Genomic DNA, 19,165 nt, shown 5'->3' on the forward strand with positions numbered 1-19,165 from the left:
TTCCCTCTCTATTTGTCCGGGCAGAAAGTCCTCGGAAATCTATCTAGCGGGGACATAGAAACAAACCACAACATAAAATGAAAAACTCACAAAAGAAATGAAACCCCTAAAATATGAACCTTGAAGCAAAACCCCATTTTTTTAACAGGTCTTTTATGGACAAAACAGTAGCTAATGTAACAATAGCGATTTGATAAGGCAGGGGACATGAAGATGCAGAAGCATGGCACCACGCCCCTGATTAATTAAACCACAAAGAACAAAAAAAACAACTTGGGGCTTTCGAGGTGCCAAAAACTGAATGACAATATGTATCTAAAATTCAATTTTTTATTGATATAAATATACATTTAAATGTTTGTAAAAACAAAAAATGCCATGTGTCCATTTTGTTTGTTGCGAACAAATATAAAATAATAACATACACAGTAGACAGCATCACTATAACAAATAATGATCCAGCACTTTAGTAATCCACAGCTATATGTTATGTTATAATCCACATTTTAGGCCTGAAAAATACTTAAAACCCCAAACATTATATATTTTCTGAAAGCCAAGACCCTGTAGAATGAAATGGTGGCAGTTGCAAATTTTTATGTTGCACGATATTAGTGCATCACCTTAACAAACCCCAAAATGTAGTGAAAAATGCACTTAAATGCCTCAATACACAATAAAATACTAATTTTTAAAATAAAATATAACAAGTAAATAAATACCCAACATGCACAGGTTAAAAATTCTGGGCGTCTGTGAAACGGCGACAAAATTCACTACCCTAAAAAGTCCATAGACAATGCTTTAAAAGCCCCCACAGGTCATCCGTTTAGTGATATGCTTAAATAGTGCCCCTCGAATTAATGCTCTCACTCCGGCGTGCGAGCCGATACCCAACATGTGTAGCACGATCGTCATTTTCATACATAGGTGCACCTGATGGGTTTTTATGTGAAGACGCGCATGCTCGTGGGGGCAGGGCACTTTAAAAACTTTTTTGTTATTTTTACATTTATTTAATATTAATTTTAAAAATGTTTTTTTTTTTAAACGTATATACTTTACTTTTATTGCTATCACATAGGGGACTTACAAGTTCCCCATGTGATAGCATAGTGTTGATGACAGGTCCTCTTTAAGGTAATGCTGGGTGTCCAAAAGTCCCCTAGTATTACCTTTACACTCTAAATAAGCTATTGAAGTGCAGATCGCACTTCTATAGCTTATTGCTGGGCTTCAGAAGCCCAGCAATGACAGCTATGGGACCAGAAGTGATGTAATCTGCATCGCTCCCGGTCCCATAGTACAGGAAGGAGATTGGTGAACGGAGGTTTGCCAATCTCCTCCACAGGTTCCCCCCAACACCAGAGAAGCTGGTCCCAGGCCTGTCGGAGGGGCAGCTGAGCCCCGGGAAACAGGCGAGCTGGGTGTTTACCGGCCCATAGAAGCGATCTAGCGGCAACTGAGTAGAGTCACTTCTACTGTAAAGCCAACGGTCTGCTTTACCAGTGTAAACAGAGCCAGAACCTGTTTGAACGGGCCTTATGCCAGTAACGTACACTGTATCTCACTGGTCATAAAGGGGTTAATGAGGTAAAGAGGGCAGCAAAAGGAGTTAATTGAGTGCTAGAAATCAAAATTACAGTATCGTTTTTAAACTACCCCTAATCTTTCCCTTTTCAGTTTGTCAGATTTCCCTATGCTTTCCCTACAACAGCTTTCAATTCACTCCATGCACTATGGCTGCACTATGACCCCCTCCCGTTATAGTGAGGGGGGCTGGCTTATGTTAAAAAAAAACCCTTGTTGGCCGTTCAAAACCTGCTGGCCATAGTTCAAAGGCCATGCAGGGCCTTATGGTTTAAATACATTCCCCCAGGTGAATCTTCACAAATATTCTCCTGGACCACAAAAAGTGATTCTCCTCAAACCCATGGTAGCAGTAAACCTGATCTTCATCCCAACCAACAATGTCTTTTTAACATGTTTTATCACACATTAAACTGTCCAATCAGGAAAGAGCAAAGAGGGATTCAGAAAGTAAAACCAAATAGTAATTCTTGAATTTCTTGAAGACTCTTGTTAAATAGAAACAGAAATAATTGTGTTAGAAAATTTCTTGACACTTATACAATAACCAAATGAAAACTGTGAAACAAAGGCAGCGCTTTAACTAACATTCACATCATGTACCTATCACAAGACACAGGTACAAAACAGGGTAAACCACACTTAAGGCCAAGAAGGCAGTATGCACTCTCTTCTACTGCTGACTTTCATATAGAGTGACCAGGCCTTAATAGGACAGTTTAAAAAGACTCTTGTCAGCAGTAAAAAAAAGTCTAGAGGTGCCTGCAGATATGCGTTGCAGGACCCAAAACCCTATTTTGACAGGCAAAGCTTCAGCTCTTTCTAATAGTGCCGAAACGTGCCCGCTTGCTCTTGTCTCATGCATGTTCCCAATGGCCAGTGAGGCAGGCATGCTCCAAAACTATGTAGAAATGTCAGAGCGCTACCTATCAGAACGGCCTAGGATTCAGCCATAAGGGCAGAGTTTTGGGGGCTTCTGCAGGTATTGAGGTATAGATAGGCTATTGAAAGCTGCTCCGGGTATGTGCACAGGGCCGGCACTACCACATAGGCAACACAAGCGGCCGCTTGAGGGCGCTGGTGGGGCAGGGCGTAAAACAGCGCCTCCCTCCCATACACAGGAGCAGCACAATCGACGAGGGCTCTGATCTTCAGTTTCCTATAGTCAGAGCCCGCCCCCAGCTCCCTCTGCTCTCTCTGAAGCTTGCTGTTCCTGTTCGTGCACTGTCCCACCTGAGATATTAACATATGAATGGGCCGATTTGCATATCAATATCGCGGCTCAAATTGCAAATTGTCACCCCTCCTCCCGCTGCTAAGGAAGAGAAGACTGCAAGAACAAGGTATGTGTATGGTCAGGGCCGGATTTACTCTCCCTGCAGACCTATCACATAGGAGCTAACAACCCCTGAGTGATAGCATTTGGAGGTGACAGGTTCTCTTTATTGACCCTGTCACCTCCAGGACAGGAGTTCTAGCACAGGACTGTGCTGGAACTCCTGTGACAGGTGAGAGAGAAAGAGCACAGCTCTCCCCTCTCACTGTCTACACGGAGCGGCAGGGTTACTTTTAACCCTGCCGCTCTGCTCACCACAATGGCGGCCAGTGAGAGACTCAGCGGCGGAGAAAGGTAGGATTCTTTGTAAGATATTTTTTTTCTCCCCTTTGCTATACTTTTGTGCTGTCACTGTGTGCACTAACAATCTTCATGCACTTTCTAAGCAATCTCCCATTCACTCTGACATGTTTGATGTAGTTACTGATGCAACACCTCTTCCTCTCTGTCAGTTTCCCTTATGGCTGGTGATAAAACCAGTGGAGCAGCTTGCTCTAGTAGCGTTGTGTGTGGTATAGAAGTTATCAGACACTGTGTGCTTCACAAAACTTTCAAATGCTTTATGTTGACATTTTGTCTCTAATTACTATCTTTTTTCCTTTTGTAGTTCGTTTCACACGTCACTTGAACATAGTCTCCATAAATGCCTTCGATGATGAAACTCTAACAAAAATATTTTGTTCTATCTCTGACTGGCACTTCGGCAAAGGATTTGATATTTCATTTTTGAGGTACTTCTTGTGCATAATATATTTGATATGTCTGTGATTGTTTCTGTAGTGTTTGGGCAAAGCTTCTAAATGTGATGTGCTGTTTATTAATTCTTCAACGACACTAGCATTGTTCTAAAGTTCAGGAGAAGAACTGCACCATGATACGCTGTTCGTTACAGCAAATCAGGAAATAGATCTTTTTCCAATAAAATTGTAAGAACCTTAGAGCCTGTACTGTGCTAAGAATATGCGTATGGACTCGCACACAGGTGTTAAGTAATCACACAACTTGACACTATTCTCCTCTATGGTAAACATGTACGCAGAGCAAAAATGCAATTTTTGTCTCTTAAAGTACACTGCATCACAGTACTGAACCTCTGTTCACTGTGGAGGTCAATGTTAGCTATACTGAGTCTACTGACATACATCCCATCGCAACCATGTACTGAAGTCAAGATGATTATTTATAATTGCAGTTGGGTAATGCTTGAAGGAAAAACAATCTAAAAAATAACATCATATGAATCTGGTTCAGTTTCCAAACCTTGTTCACTAGGTTAGTATACATTATATCAGGAAAATGCTATAATCATGCACCATCTTCCTTTAGCTCTCTAAATCCTCATTTAATCCCTGTCCATATCAAGCACCTGAAATACAAACATTTATCTCTTTCAAAACACAGCAATCTCTTTTCATGCTGTAACAATTTCACAAAGCACTTGCTCTGAAGCAGCTTGATTTCCCATTTGGTCAAATCACCACTTTTCTGGTGCGTGGATATAATTAGAGAAAACGGTATAGAAATGACAATCCAAATACAATTGCTTATTCTGATGGATTATTTCCAATATTCAGCATAAATAAAAAACAATATGGGAAACTAGAGGAAAAAAAACTACTGTAGGTTTGTAAAGGCTCACATTTTGTAAATAAAAGATTTATGCTGAATGCAAAGAAAATAAACAGACACAACCGTTCAATGACACAACTACATCAAACCAATAACGAGAAAAAAAATGGCATAACTAAAACATGAAAACTTTCAGATTATGTTACACAAATACACCAAGGATTGTATTTATAACCAATCCAGAGAGCCAATTATCCTGCGAAACCACATGAAAGTTCATTCAGTGTGGCAAAAAACAAACGTTCACAGTATATTTTTTTCCAAGGCGAATGAAAATCTGGATAATATCACACTATGGCCACTAGATGGAGCTGAGGAGCATTGGAAAGCATAGTTTCGCAGGGTGAATGGCTCTGCAAAATGTTTATAAATACATCTTAATTGTCCTTACCAAGCTATTTTTAAACTATTTGCAGTTATAATTGAATAAATACCCCCACCAATACCAAAGATGTCAGATGTCAAGTGTGGCAAAATGGGCCTCATAAGTTTAAGCCCCTTAGTAGATGATGAAACCTGATATATGAAACTTGGATGATGAAACCGGATACCAATGCATCGAATCTGTTATATGTGTGAAAAGAGTTCAATATGTAGATTTATGCCATAGTAAAATATTTGACAATCACAAACCACTATTGTTAGATTATAATGCTAAAATAACTCACATGTCAACAGCAGGGGAATTGCTAGGATTGTGAAAGACCTGGGGCAACCTTGGACCTGGGGCAACCTTGGACACTTCTGATCAAGTCCGCCTGACAAACTAACAGGCGGACCTGATCGGAATGCCCATGTGAAAGGGGCCTAAGGTAATCATGCATTAATAAACTGGCAGAGCATATGATCTCTACATGTCAGGCTTGTCAACTTGTGGGCAACAAACCAAAACCAGAAGGACTTGCGAGAACAGCTATGCCAACAGGGCCATGGAAGATGCTTTCTATTGTCTGTGCGACATACCACCTCGACACATATGTTTACTTCTTGGATTATTATTTATAGGAGCATGAGGTAGTGAACCTTGCAAACACAACTTCGTCAACTTTAATTGATGCTTTGGATTTCCTAAATCCATTGTAAAGCATAATAGATCACAGTTTATTACAAAATAATATAATTAAATAGCATTTTGTATTATTTTATTCTACCATATTACCTACAAACTAATGGAGAAGTAGAATAACAGAACAGCATTTTTGAAAGCTATAGGAATTGCTTATTTAGAAGGCAAAGATTGGAAATGAGAATTATGGATGTTTGTTTTGGTCTGCTAGAGCACGTTTGATGCCACAACAGGAGTAGGTTGTGCAGGTTTGTGGTCACATATTTAGAACCAAGATTCTGGGAACTGTAGTCGACTCTTCTAAGCCTAAAGGACATTTCCAAAAGGCTAATGAGAACAGGTAGTTATGTGGCCTTAACAAGTGTCCTGATATATATGGCCTAGTTACCTATGTCATACACTATATCTGATAACTGTGATTATGCAGGCCAAGGAGTCTCAAACATACTCATCAAGCTACCTTGAAAACAATGGTGGCATGTAGAGTAAGATTACATCCATTATAATAATGCATGCCCCAGGTCCGTCCATTCTTAGTATGCATGTGCCTGATCATTCACAAAGAAATTATTTAAAATATATTTACATGTCTGATGTATGTACACTGCAGTCTCATGGAAACAAGGTTGCACGGCATATAATAACCAGCAAAGGGCTACAGTCCCACATACACTCTAAAATAATGTTTAAATAAGCCTGCATTTAGCATAATACAAATATTTACCAAATAACTGCATTCATTGATTTCAACTTTATTTTTATAAGTATTCATTTAAAATATAAATAACTGAATTTGACTTGATTTAAGCCTCTTAAACTTCCATGTACAGCAGCATTCAGGGTGTCAGATTGGGAGAGGGAGGAACAGGATTTGAGCCAGCCAGGTGACCTGCATTTACAAGTGCTGACAAAGAATATGCTGACAGGAGGGCAGAAATCAGAGTGATGACCTGATCAGGTTGTTCTGCTCCTTCACTGTCCAATCCCAGGCTGGGGGCAGGGAGGTAACATTGCTGTATTGGTTACATGCAGCAGAAAAAGGTCAGGGGACCAGGCTGTCTCTTCTTTGTAAATGACTGTTGGGAGTCAGATCCACTAGGGTCAGCAGCCCATCCATTGTTGCTAAAGGCTCTTCTGAAGACCAAGGTGTCACTTAGACTCCATGCCTCAGGTGACCCCCACATCACCTGCCAGTGGTGTCAAATGCAACATGGTGGTGGTCCTGTGTTCATGCCTTTGAGTGAACCTTTGGGCAGGTGTATAGGAATTCACTGGAAAATAGAGGACTCCTCAGTCATTGTTGCAGGCTAGGAATAGGCAGGGAAATTAGATATAAAACCAACAAGCATCCTCTTAATGCAGTGTTAGTATTAGTGCTGCCTAAAGTAGGATGACAGGAGCGCAGTGAGGTGGCTGGTCACCCTGTAGCTAGGCAGCAGGTAGACATGACTAGTCTCTAACTAATAAAATAGGTTCATATTTCATCTAATTAAGACAGGCTTTGCAATAATTTCACTAGAAAATGTAATAAACAGAGGTAAAAAGAAAAGCATATTGCACGGCTTGGATACTACAAAATGTTCCATTTTTCCCCCCTGTAGATAAGCTTTCCCATTGCCTTAGTTGTAGTCTACATTTACACATAAATGTTGTTTATTACAGATCTAGCAAACTTATGATACAGGCCACCATGGCAATTTACAAAACAGCTGTTGAGAACTTCTTGCCAACTCCATCAAAATCTCATTATCTTTTTAACTTGAGAGACTTCTCCCGGGTGGTACGCGGAGTGTTGCTGTGCCCACACACCCACCTTCAGGTAAGATTGAATATACAGTGTATTATGCACATGAGAGAAGTTGTTTTAAATGACAGCGAGTATACAGCTCACTGCCGCACAGCAATACCTAATTTAATTATACTACTTGCTATGGGGCTACTTTTACATCTAAGCATCATCTAAATAAAGAACAAGATGTTCTAAACTCTAATTTTCATAGAGAATTAACAAAAAATTGTAATAATATACTATTCATTTGCCACACACATACAAGCCATGAAATACACGTCAGAATACATGATGTACTATTGATTTTTCTTTTACAAACTAATTCGGTATTTCTTTTGTGTATTTAAGGACAATGATAAATTGATCAGACTCTGGATCCATGAAGTGTACCGTGTATTTTATGACCGTTTAATTGATCCTGAAGACAGGCAGATGTTCTTTAACATGGTAAAAGAGACCACATCCAATTGCTTTAAACAAAGCGTTGACAAGGTATGATGTATCTATGACTCATGAAACCTTTAATAAAATTGGCATTGTATGGCAGTTCTCATCCTAGGATATGTGTATTGAGGTTCGAGCCGCATATGACCATCTTTACTCTTTCCATTACTTGATTAGCTGAAACTGATTTCTCTCTTTTTTTCTCTCCATTTAGCTTGTACTCTGCCTTCTCTGCCTTTCCCAATGTTCCATGCTCAGCTGCTCCTCCTCTCCTCTACCCAATTCTATAATCAGCTTCCACTGTGTTTCTGTTCTGCCTGCTCTTCCCCCATTATCCATAAACAGCAGTGCTTTCCCTATTCTCCTAGTGGAATTAGTTCACACACACCCTTATGCAATCTAGTGAGATGGGACACTTCACTTAATAATATGTGTATATTTAAAAAAAAATATTTACACAAATTAATTTGTGTACTGCTGCCGGCAAATACAGGTCATGTGTCAGCAATGTTTAGTGCACATTGCTTTTTGTAATGAACCAGCCTGGGAACATGGATTCACTGGCTTTAGTACCACTGCCTCACTATGGTATCAGTGAACACATGTCAAGGAGTACAAGAAGAGACAGACATGGAGTAAAAGAAGTAGACGCTGGTGAAGGAACAATGTGAGGTTGGGACATGGATACTGGCAGGGCCGTCTTCAATATTGATTGGACCCTGGGCTAACATCTTCTTGGACCCCCGTCACTACCCACCATGCCCCACCCTCACTGCACCCCCTACCCGCCCAGTCCCTGAGATGTCACACTATGCACTGTTTGGCAGAATGGTGCCTCTGCTTAGTCTGTAGTTGCTTTGGGCCCCACAGCAATGACTGGGCCCCGGGCAATGGCCCCTTTTGCCCTGCGTTAAAGACGGCCCTGGATACTGGTGAGGGAATATACAGTATATAATTTAAGTACACATGTGATTGCAAAAATATTACCTGCTTATCATTTTCAACCACACCTCACTTTAGAGCAGCATAAAATAGCATAAGATCAGTATACACTTCTTTAATTAAAGCTGTCACCCAAGTACAGATTGATACGTGAAAGTGGACCTAATGTAACGATCGCGGCTGCGCTCCACAGTGGAACGCAAGCCGCGGGACGGAAGTAGATGCGCCGATGCGTTCCAGCGTGGAACGCAGCGGCCCCTATGACGTCGGCAGCTCCTCCCACACTCCTTCCCCATAAAAGGCTGGCAGAGAGATCAGTATGGCTTTCCACTATTGCCAGTGAACGCCAGCTGACAACCAGAGATCCCCTCGCCTGGACTATTGGACCTGTTCTGCTGGAAGGAACCCTTTTGTGCTAGGACATCTAATTGCAAGTATTGCCTAGTCTGTGACAGCCTGTCCCAGCTAGTGCTCACTTAAGTGATTTATCTGACTCTCATGCAATTGCTGTATGGACTTCCTCATTGCTATCTGAGCCACACCATTTAAAGGGGAAGTGCTGATATTACTTTTTGTTTGATACTCCTTACTGAAGTCTTATTGTTTGAACCTGCTTGAACCACACATAATAGTTGTAACCCAGGTATGGAGTAATACGCTGGGGCTACTCGTGTGCATCACCACTTAAACAAAGTAATTGCGGCATATGATGGTAGAGCTCCTAACTCTCCGATAAAGTTTGAGAGTGCCACCTGGAGCTCCACCCTGAAGCCGTACCCCTAAGCAAATACACCTGAGCTAGGCACACTCCGCAGCTGAGATTCATATAGCCCGACCTAGCCTTACACCTAAACTCAAAAAAGTGAAGATTTGCTTTGTTATAGGGAGCATCTAGAGAGAATTTGTGCCTAATAAAAAATATCAGTGCACTTCCTGGTATGTGAGGCTGCCTAATCACTTTTGTGTCTACAGTCTCATAGCTGTATATTTGCAGTGTAAAGCACTGCTGTCTTTCACTGCTAGTTTCAGCTGATTTGGGCTAATATTTGGTGATTTTACTACTTTCCCGCTTGCTATTCCCCTTGCCGGATGCTATGACATAAGGAAGCAAAAACCTGCTTTCACCAACATGGCTGCCTCTACACAGAGGCATAGTGCAGAAGAAGGCATGGTAAGTCAGTAATAGGTAACAGGGAAACCAAATAAAATACCAGTGACTAGTCTTTTGCCTTTAGCCTGCGTTTTCTTTTTGGCACGGTTTCCAGAGTTCAGTTTTTCTATAATAATTATAGTATGTTTTCTTCTTTCTTCTCCATGGAGCTCAGATTGCTGCACTGGTAACCAGAAATTAAGCCTTTAAAATAGTAAAATGTACAAGGGTGTCAGTTATATCAAACTCAAATGGTGACTGCTGTAATACATTTTTAAAAATAACAATAGGTTTATTTATTTAAACTTACACATCTCCATTCATTAGGTGCATTCAGCCTGCATTTAAAACCAGATTTAAACGCTTCTGAGATTATTCACAGTCAGTTGACAGGTGGATATGACCTACAGTTGACCTCCTTCTGACCTGCATTTTATCTAAACTGCTGAACTCGCTGAAAGCTGCTATTTTTGTATTGACATTGATTGGTATAGGAAAAGAAGCAAGTCTGAAGTTAACAAAGGCCTGCTGATAGAAGCCTTGACCTGTGCCCAGATTGTGCACATTAAAGTATTTACATATTTTCAACAAGTAGTCAAAGCACTTTAAAACAGTATTGTGGGGAAACTGTGATTGTTTTGCAAAGTCCACATGTTAACTTGCCTACAGGAGGGGAGTGCCTGGGGATTCTGCTCCTTCAATGTCAGATTCGAGAATGGGGGAGGAAAGGGTCCCACACCAGGCTAATTGTCTAGATCACCAATGTCAATGGAAATGAAAGTGAGGGTAAATCCAAAATTCTGAGTTGCCACCAGAAGAGAAGAAAGAGGAAACCTTTCAATGGGGACACTTGTTCTTGGGACAGCTGTCTAATAGGGGATATCATTCACATTGGAAATATATCCTGTTGAGTCTACAGGATAGAAAATGAAACACGGGTGACTAAAAAAAATCTGACAGCAGTTTAAACTTTCCCCTACTCTATCCAAAATGGGAAAAAAATGTGGCTTTACATGTACTTTAACGCAGTTGTTTGATTAACTGTATCTAGTGCATTGCTTGACTGCAGTTTAATCTACAGAAACATCCTGCACCTGGCATTTCAGTGTGACTGGGGTGAATGTAAGGACTGGTTGCATATACGTACAAGTCCATTGGCAATCAACACAGTTGACATTTATGCTTTTCAACCAACCCTCCAGTAATATACTGCATGTAACTGTTATAATTTCCTCACTTTCATCAAAAATCCACAAACAATGTGTTTATACATAATTCTATGAGAGTGTGCAGGGAAATACAAATCATTAAATCATTCCTTTTGTATATGTGTGGCCAGCTGTGCAATCAGAACCTCTGGCGTATGACACATTCACATCCTAAAGGTGCCCATACACCTTACGATTATCGTACGATAATCGTATGCAATTGACTTTTCGTACGACAATCGTGACGTGTGAATAGAGTGCCCGACCGATAGTACTGTACAATCGTACGACTTTTGGCGGTCAAGCATGTTTGAAAACTTTGGTCGATCGCACGATGTTCGCGTTGGTTGGTAGCGTTTCCATCCGTCAAAAGTCGTACGATTAACACTGCGCATGCGCAAACGAAAATAATTTTGGTAAATTACCGAAAGTCGTCCAGGTGTTTTTTTTAACTACCGCTGATTGAACATTGCGATAATCGGGGCAGGATGGGGCCGTCGTACGAAAATCGTAGGAAGGTTCGATCATCGGACGAAAAGTTTCGTCCGATAATCGGAAGGTGTATACCTTACACCTACGTTCACACGTTACGATTGTCGTACGAAAAGTCGATCGCATACGATTATCGTACGATAATCGTAAGGTGTATGGGCACCTTTAGTATATAACAATTTATCCAAATTGCATACAGCTGTCTGAACTTCTTCTTTGCTATGGAAGATATAATAGGAATAGTTAGTTTTGCTGTTTGCCAAATGTGATCTTTTGCAGTTTTACAGTTTGCCAAATGTGATCTCACGATGTTATGGAAAATTCAGACTTTACATTACCAATGGTTGTTTGATGCACTAAAGGGTGAGGTGGACATTCTGAACACAAAAAAATAATTTGTGCAATCTAGGTTGAGTTCTGATCCACCCAAGCTGATTTGCTTGCTTTTGTTTTATCGACCTTTAAAAAAGTATACATTTTGCAGGGTTAACATGTATGCTTTGTTCTATACCCCTCAGGTTCTAAGCCACTTGGCGCCTACAGGAAAGGTGGTTGATGATAATATTAGAAGCCTTTTCTTTGGAGACTATTTTAAACCTGACAGTGAGGTTAAAGCGTATGATGAAATCACTGATCTGAAGCAGCTGACAAATGTCATGGAATACTATCTGGATGAATTTAATAATGTCAGCAAAGCTCCAATGTCCTTGGTGATGTTTAAATTTGCTATAGAACATATTTCAAGAATTTGTCGTGTGTTGAAGCAAGACAATGGCCACTTGCTGTTGGTTGGGATTGGTGGAAGCGGGAGGCAGAGTGCTACCAAACTGGCCACTTTCATGAACTCTTTTGAGCTATTTCAGATTGAGATAACGAAAAACTACACTATAAATGAATGGAGAGATGATGTGAAGAAAGTTATGTTGCAATCAGGTGTGGCAGGCAAGAACACAGTCTTTTTGTTCTGCGATAACCAAATCAAAGACGAAGGGTTTCTAGAAGATATCAACATGCTGTTGAATACTGGGGATGTCCCTAATATCTTTCCAGCAGATGAGAAGGCAGATATAGTTGAGAAAATGCAGTCCATCTCCAGGACAGAAGGGAAGAAAATCGAAGCCACTCCTATGGCTATGTACAACTTCTTCATCGAGAGAGTCAAGGCCAATTTACATCTAGTGTTAGGTAAGAACACAGCAATGTTAGCTGCTCCAAGCAAACCTCATATGTGCAGGGAAGGGTTAAAAACATGGTGCCAGGTATTATTTTTCTATGGAGGTTGTTGTTCCACCTAATCAGATTGATCCAGATTTTTGTGCAATCTTCAAACACTTAGATGTTTGTTATACACTGTAGGCACAATCTTTTATAACATGTTCCCAATAGGGAGGAGAGCAGCACTTGGATGTGAAAGACATTGAGAGCCCATCAGACCAAATTAACCTTTGATCTTAAAGGGATGTCACTTATAAAAAAAATATAAAATTTAAAATTCACATACTACTCATACAACTTTATACTTCCCTTTACCAGATGTCTTGAGGCCAGTCATGGGACACGCAAGGTCCTTATCATGTTTGGTCTTTTACCTGCAGTGGGTGGTTCAGAGAGTGCTGCTGACATAATAATGCCACTCTCTACATTAATACACTGTAAGTGCAGGGCACCATGGTGACACTCCCTAAGGGGTAGGAGCACTGGCGGAACTACCAGGGTCGCAGCGGTCGCAATTGCGACCGGGCCCTGGCGTTCGGCCACTTGGATGAAGAAAAGGGCCCCCCCCTCCAGAGAGTTGCCGCTACATCCCTGCACAGCCACCCGTAGCATGTACGGGCAGCTGTGCGGCAGGGATGCATTGCCGTCCGCACGCACTGAGACCGGCACAGTTCCTGTTCCTGTGCCCGTCTGAGCTGCTTCTCTCCTATCTGCCTCTTAGCTCCAGGGTCTCAGAGAGAGCAGAGTGATAGAAACACCAGTTTCAATCCAATATTAGGAGTGCAAAACTCGAACATCCAGTTTTCTGTGGAGAGCTGCTCTCCATTGTGACTTCCAGGATATAGCTTGTTTTAAAGGCACTGTTTGCTTAACATTGTTTATGGATACTTGCTTTTAGTTCACAGTGTACAGTCACTATAACATAACTTTTTGTTTCCGGCCCACTAGCTATGAGTCCTATCGGTGATGCCTTCCGCAATCGACTGCGCATGTTTCCTTCACTAATAAACTGCTGTACCATTGACTGGTTTCAGACATGGCCAACTGATGCTTTAGAAATGGTGGCCAACAAGTTCTTGGAAGATGTAGACCTCGATGATGACATTAGGAAAGAGTAAGTGTTATGTGTTTATATAGATGATTTGCATGGCCATGTAGAAATATGTCTATGAACACTATTTGCTTGGATATATAAATATTTTCTTTGAAACCTTTGAAACCTTAAAGCAATATGGGAGAGTCAATTATAAAGAAAAAATTATTTAAGCTTTAAATGTGCATTCTTTGTAAAAATGTGCAGTCTGTATAAAAATGTGCAGTCTGTGTAAAGATGTGCAGTCTGTGTAAAATGTGCAGTCTGTGTAAAACCTTTCTCTTTTGGTAGCTGAAACTATTCTTCTGCTTTTGCAATTATACTCAGTGTTGACTTAAATAAACACACTTCTGCAATACTTCCACCTCTCACCTCTACACCTTTAAGCTGATGACATTAAAAGTAGAGGTGCAAAGAAATTGAATTTTCAGACCGAAACCGAAAATTGAAAATTTGTCAGGCCGAAACTGAAAAAGAAAATTATTGTTTATTCTAACCTTTTTATAAAATAATTATTTTATATTTTTTATTTACTTGTTTAATTGTGGACCCAATACAAATATAGCCAAACAAAAGGCTGTCCTAAGATTCATTGAGCCATAACTATGCCATGGGCCGGTGATCTGTTTTCAGTCTGCCGGTGTTGATGTCCCTAATTTCTCTTTCTAGGATGCAGCAAGAGAACTGTGGCCTTCTCTCTCTCTGGAGTCTTCAGTCCTCTCTGCACAAAGTCTCTGAACAGCTATGGAGACTTTGTGGTTCTGCTCTGTAGCCAATGTTGCTCCCTGTAGCCAATTTCTCTCTTTGTCCTGTTTCTATATTTAATCTTTAAATGGGCTATTTACTTTTATCTTGACATATTTGGCTGGTGTTGTTCTATAAACTGAGCATATTATCATAATATAGTTATATGTATGAAAAGGAAACCTAAAGATACTATAGATCAGGGCTCAAAATTTCCACTCGCCTGCTCGCATTTTGCAAGTAAAAATAAGGTAAGGGCGAATTTGGGTCTCCAAGTACCGGTCCGCGGACCAACTCCGGCCCGCGAGCCGGTACTATGTGGCCCACAGCCAGCTGACCTGTCAGGCACACGGTCACAGACCGTGTACCTGACTTGCGGGAGAAGCTCCACGGTCTGCATCTGTGTCGTATGCAGACCGCAGAGCAGCCCCTGTCAGCTCTGGCTTCCTTCGGCCGGAGCTCTGACAGTTCTGAGCTCCGGCCGAAAGAAAGAATGTCTGTTAGCAGGATCGATGCCTGGCTTCCGATGATTGCAGTGCTGAGGGCTTCCGATGATTGCAGTGCTGAGTGGGCACACCGGCCCGTGTGGCATTCGTCCTCCGACCACGCCACCAACCCGCCAAAAATCGTACGATTTTCGGCAGGTTTTCCAGCATGCTTGGAAGACAAAAGCCGTACGACCTTACAGTAGAAGCGGTCGCACGCTGCCCATACACCTGCCGATTATCGTACGATTGCGGGATCACCCGCGATTATCGTACAATAATCAGCAGGTGTATGGACACCTTTAGTGTATGTGTATATTAGGCCCCATTCACACTTACAGTATATTTCAGGTGTGATTAGAGATTCCTGCGTCAGGAACTTGCGTTTTCCTGCAGCAGGAATCCCTAATCTGCCGTTTACAAGCAAGCAAGCAACTATCATAAGATAAGAATTATCATAAGATTATTTAAGAGGGTGTGTTTAGGGGCGGAGTTAAGGCTGGGCCAGGGTAAGGGTTAGGTGGGGCAACTGGTGGCTAGTGACTCTTAAGGCCTGGCTAGTAGCTCAAGAATTGAAATTTTGAGCCCTGCTATAGATAAATACTGAAATAAGGTTAGCAAGGAGTTTAACATCTAGTTTAACACAGAAAGTCATTTTGGAAAATGAATGTATTCTCCATAACTACTAGGAAGATTAAACATTTTCTATATGGAAGTTTGCCAGTATCTGTTGGAAAGAGCTGAAAGAGGCTCTAAATCAAGAACACTTCACTTTGGAAATGTTGATTTATAGAAGCTTCCTGCCAAGCTTTAATGTATGTATTTCTGTGTAATAGTATCATGCAGACCCTTCTTGTGACAAGCAATATATGTATTGCTCTGTATGTGTATTATCCAAGGTCTTGTCGTGACAAGAATTAATATACGTCTCGCTGTTCATATAGGCTGCACTGGGTCTTCTTGTGTCAGGTATAAATGTGGGTCTTGCTGTGTATATGTATAAAACAGACCTTTTTTATGATGAGCAATAATGTGTTTACTGCTTTGTATGTGTATTATACAGTTCTTACCCAAGAGAAGGATTAAAAGTATGCATTGCTTTGTGTCCTAGGGTTGTTTCCATGTGCAAGTATTTCCAAGAAAACATCAAGGAGCTGTCAGAGCATTACTTCAGCACACTGCGCAGACACAACTACGTCACTCCAACCTCATACCTGGAGCTGATTCTCACTTTCAAGACTTTACTAAATAGCAAACGCTATGAGGTGGACACCATGAGGAACCGTTACCTTGTTGGTCTTGAAAAACTAGAATTTGCATCATCACAAGTAAGTATAGTAACACAGGAGCACGTGCAGTTGATATTGGTGTACTACTAGACAGGATATAACTAGTTTTCAGACCCATTTACCCAAGTATTTAACTTAACACATTTTTGCTTGTTTAGGTTTTATTAGACTTAAAGCTGAAGTTTAGGTTTTTGGGATTTTTTGTTATAAAGCAGCAGGGACATAACGTATCTCTAATAAAGTGTGTCCTATGTTCTGCTGGCTGATAGATATATAGTTACATAGTTAGTCAGGTTGAAAAAAGACATATGTCCATCGTGTTTAACCTTTAGAGATATGGAAAAAAAAAGCCTAAACAGAACGCTATGCCCACAATTACCCACTGTCCGTCAAGAGACAACAACAAAAAAACGCTATAAAGCATGGTTAAATTTGCTCCAACGGGGGGGGAAAAAATCCTTGCCTTCCATAAGGCAATCAGATATTCCTTGGATCAACAATCTCTGTGCATTTACGAAATACATGCAGATTTTTTTTTAAACAATTAACTGAGCTAGCTAGCTCCTGGGGGAGTCTGTTCCACATTTTTACAGCTCTAACTGTGAAGAATCCTTTCCGTATGCAAAGGTTAAACCTCTTTTCCTCCAGACGCAAAGAGTGCCCCCTTGTCCTTTACAGTGACCTTATAGTGAATGATTTGTCACCAAGCTCACTATATGGACCATTTATGTATTTATACATGGTGATCATGTCCCCCCTTAATCGCCTCTTCTCCAGAGAGAAAAAATTCAGGTCAATTAATCTTTCCTCATAGCTGAGCTCCTCCATGCCTCTTATGAGTTTAGTCGCCCTTCGCTGCACTCTCTCCAGTTCCACAACATCGTTTTTGTGAACTGGTACCCAAAACTGAACTGCATATTCCAGATGAGGTCTTACTAATGCTTTGTACAGAGACATGTGTCTCTATCTCTGGAGTCTAGACCCCTTTTAATACAAGAAAGTATTTTGCTTGCTTTAGAAACTGCGGCTTGACATTGCATGTTATTATTCAGTCTATGATCTACCAGAACACCCAGATCTTTCTCCATCACTGACTCCCCCAAACATACTCCCCCCAGAGTGTATGACTCATGCATGTTTTTAGTCCCCAAGTGTTAACTTTACATTTCTCAACATTAAACCTAATTTGCCAAATAGATGCCCAATCACACAGTGCATTCAGATCTGCTTGTAGGTTGGAGACATCCTGTGAGGACTGTATTCCACTATATAACTTGGTGTCATCTGCAAACACAGAAATAGTACTTTTAATCCCCAACTCTATATCATTTATAAATAGGTTAAACAGTAAGGGGCCCAGCACTGAACCTTGGGGAACACCACTAACAACCTCAGACCCTTCAGAGTATGAATTATTGATCACCACTCTCTGAATACTCGCTGAATAAGACAGTTTTCTATCCAATTACAGATTGAATACTCTATACCTACTGACCTTAATTTATACATTAGCCGCATGTGGGGGACTGTGTCAAACGCTTTTGCAAAGTCTAAGTATACTATATCCACAGCCATTCCTCTGTCCAAATTATTACTCACTTCCTCATAATCCATCACAAATACCTGAAGCTTCCGTTCCAGTTTTGGAATTGCATGTGATCTCTTAGAATACAGTGCTTGAGCTATAAGTAGCCAATCCCTAGGCCCAAACGCTGTTTGCTGAGGGGGACCCCAGAAAGGACATCAACCTTTTGTAATCATCAACACCATCTAACACTCAGTTCCACATCGTTCATCTCCTTACGAATCAGGAGTAGGGTAGACCTGGGAAGGTGAGAAAGTGGGTTGGGGGAGGTTAGCTATTAAGAGACTATGTTACTCTGCCCAGAATGGCAGGTTTGTGCTGATTTCCTTTTCCACTTTTAATAAATCAGCACTATTGATAGAGATATCCTAATCAGATATCCTAACTAGTTTTGAGATAGCATGTTTAATTGTTATGAGGTGTGTGTAGCTTTTGTTGCCCATGAAAAACCTTTGGATAGGGTGGCACTGTAGAAGTGGCTTATGGGGAGAATATTAGGGAAATCCGACACAAATTGTGATTTTTTTTTTTTTAAACGTTCTATGCTGTATAGTATAGATATAGATATCTATACTATACAGTATCTATAAATATCTATTCCCCAATAAAGGAAGTATTTGTGCTGCTGGTTGGATAATAAGCCAGGATAGGGTGTCCTGTCTTCCTTTGCTTCTGAGTGGTGGACAAACAACTGGTCACACAGCTTTATCTTGTCTTTTCACAAACCAGTAAGCAACATTTGTGCTGGTCAGGGGTGATTGATTGCTGTAGAATATGTTTTTCTGCCAGACACAGGGACAGAGTAAGTCCGACTCTGGCTTCAAGGCTATAGATCACATAACAAATGGATCCCTGAAATGAATTAATCTTTTTTTCTTACTTTGTTTTTTTTGTTTACTGTTTTATTCCATGGAACCATAGTGACTGATCCATTAATTTATTTTTATTGCCACTGAGCCAGGGGCAGATCCAGAGTCTAGTCTCGGGAGGGGCACTGCCAGAAAATAAGGTGCCTCTGTGTCTGCTGACCCTCCTTCGGCTTTTCCCTTTCCACTGTACCCAGCACTCTCCTCTCCCACCACCGCCTCTGTGTCCCCTGACCCTCCTC

At 40.9% G+C, this 19,165-nt stretch overlaps 1 protein-coding gene across 1 annotated transcript in view; it reads left to right on the top strand.

Annotated features, from left to right (window-relative positions):
• DNAH3 (dynein axonemal heavy chain 3) overlaps nt 1–19,165 on the top strand; it is a 239,155-nt gene that overhangs the window by 149,506 nt on the left and 70,484 nt on the right. Inside the window, 6 exon segments of the mRNA XM_018562281.1 lie at nt 3,534–3,657; nt 7,284–7,440; nt 7,759–7,902; nt 12,165–12,831; nt 13,810–13,975; nt 16,295–16,511. Coding sequence (XP_018417783.1) covers nt 3,534–3,657; nt 7,284–7,440; nt 7,759–7,902; nt 12,165–12,831; nt 13,810–13,975; nt 16,295–16,511 — 1,475 coding nt within the window.

This window comes from Nanorana parkeri, unplaced genomic scaffold (assembly GCF_000935625.1).
Source record: "Nanorana parkeri isolate BGI_ZX_2015 unplaced genomic scaffold, ASM93562v1 scaffold570, whole genome shotgun sequence".
NCBI lineage: Eukaryota > Metazoa > Chordata > Amphibia > Anura > Dicroglossidae > Nanorana > Nanorana parkeri.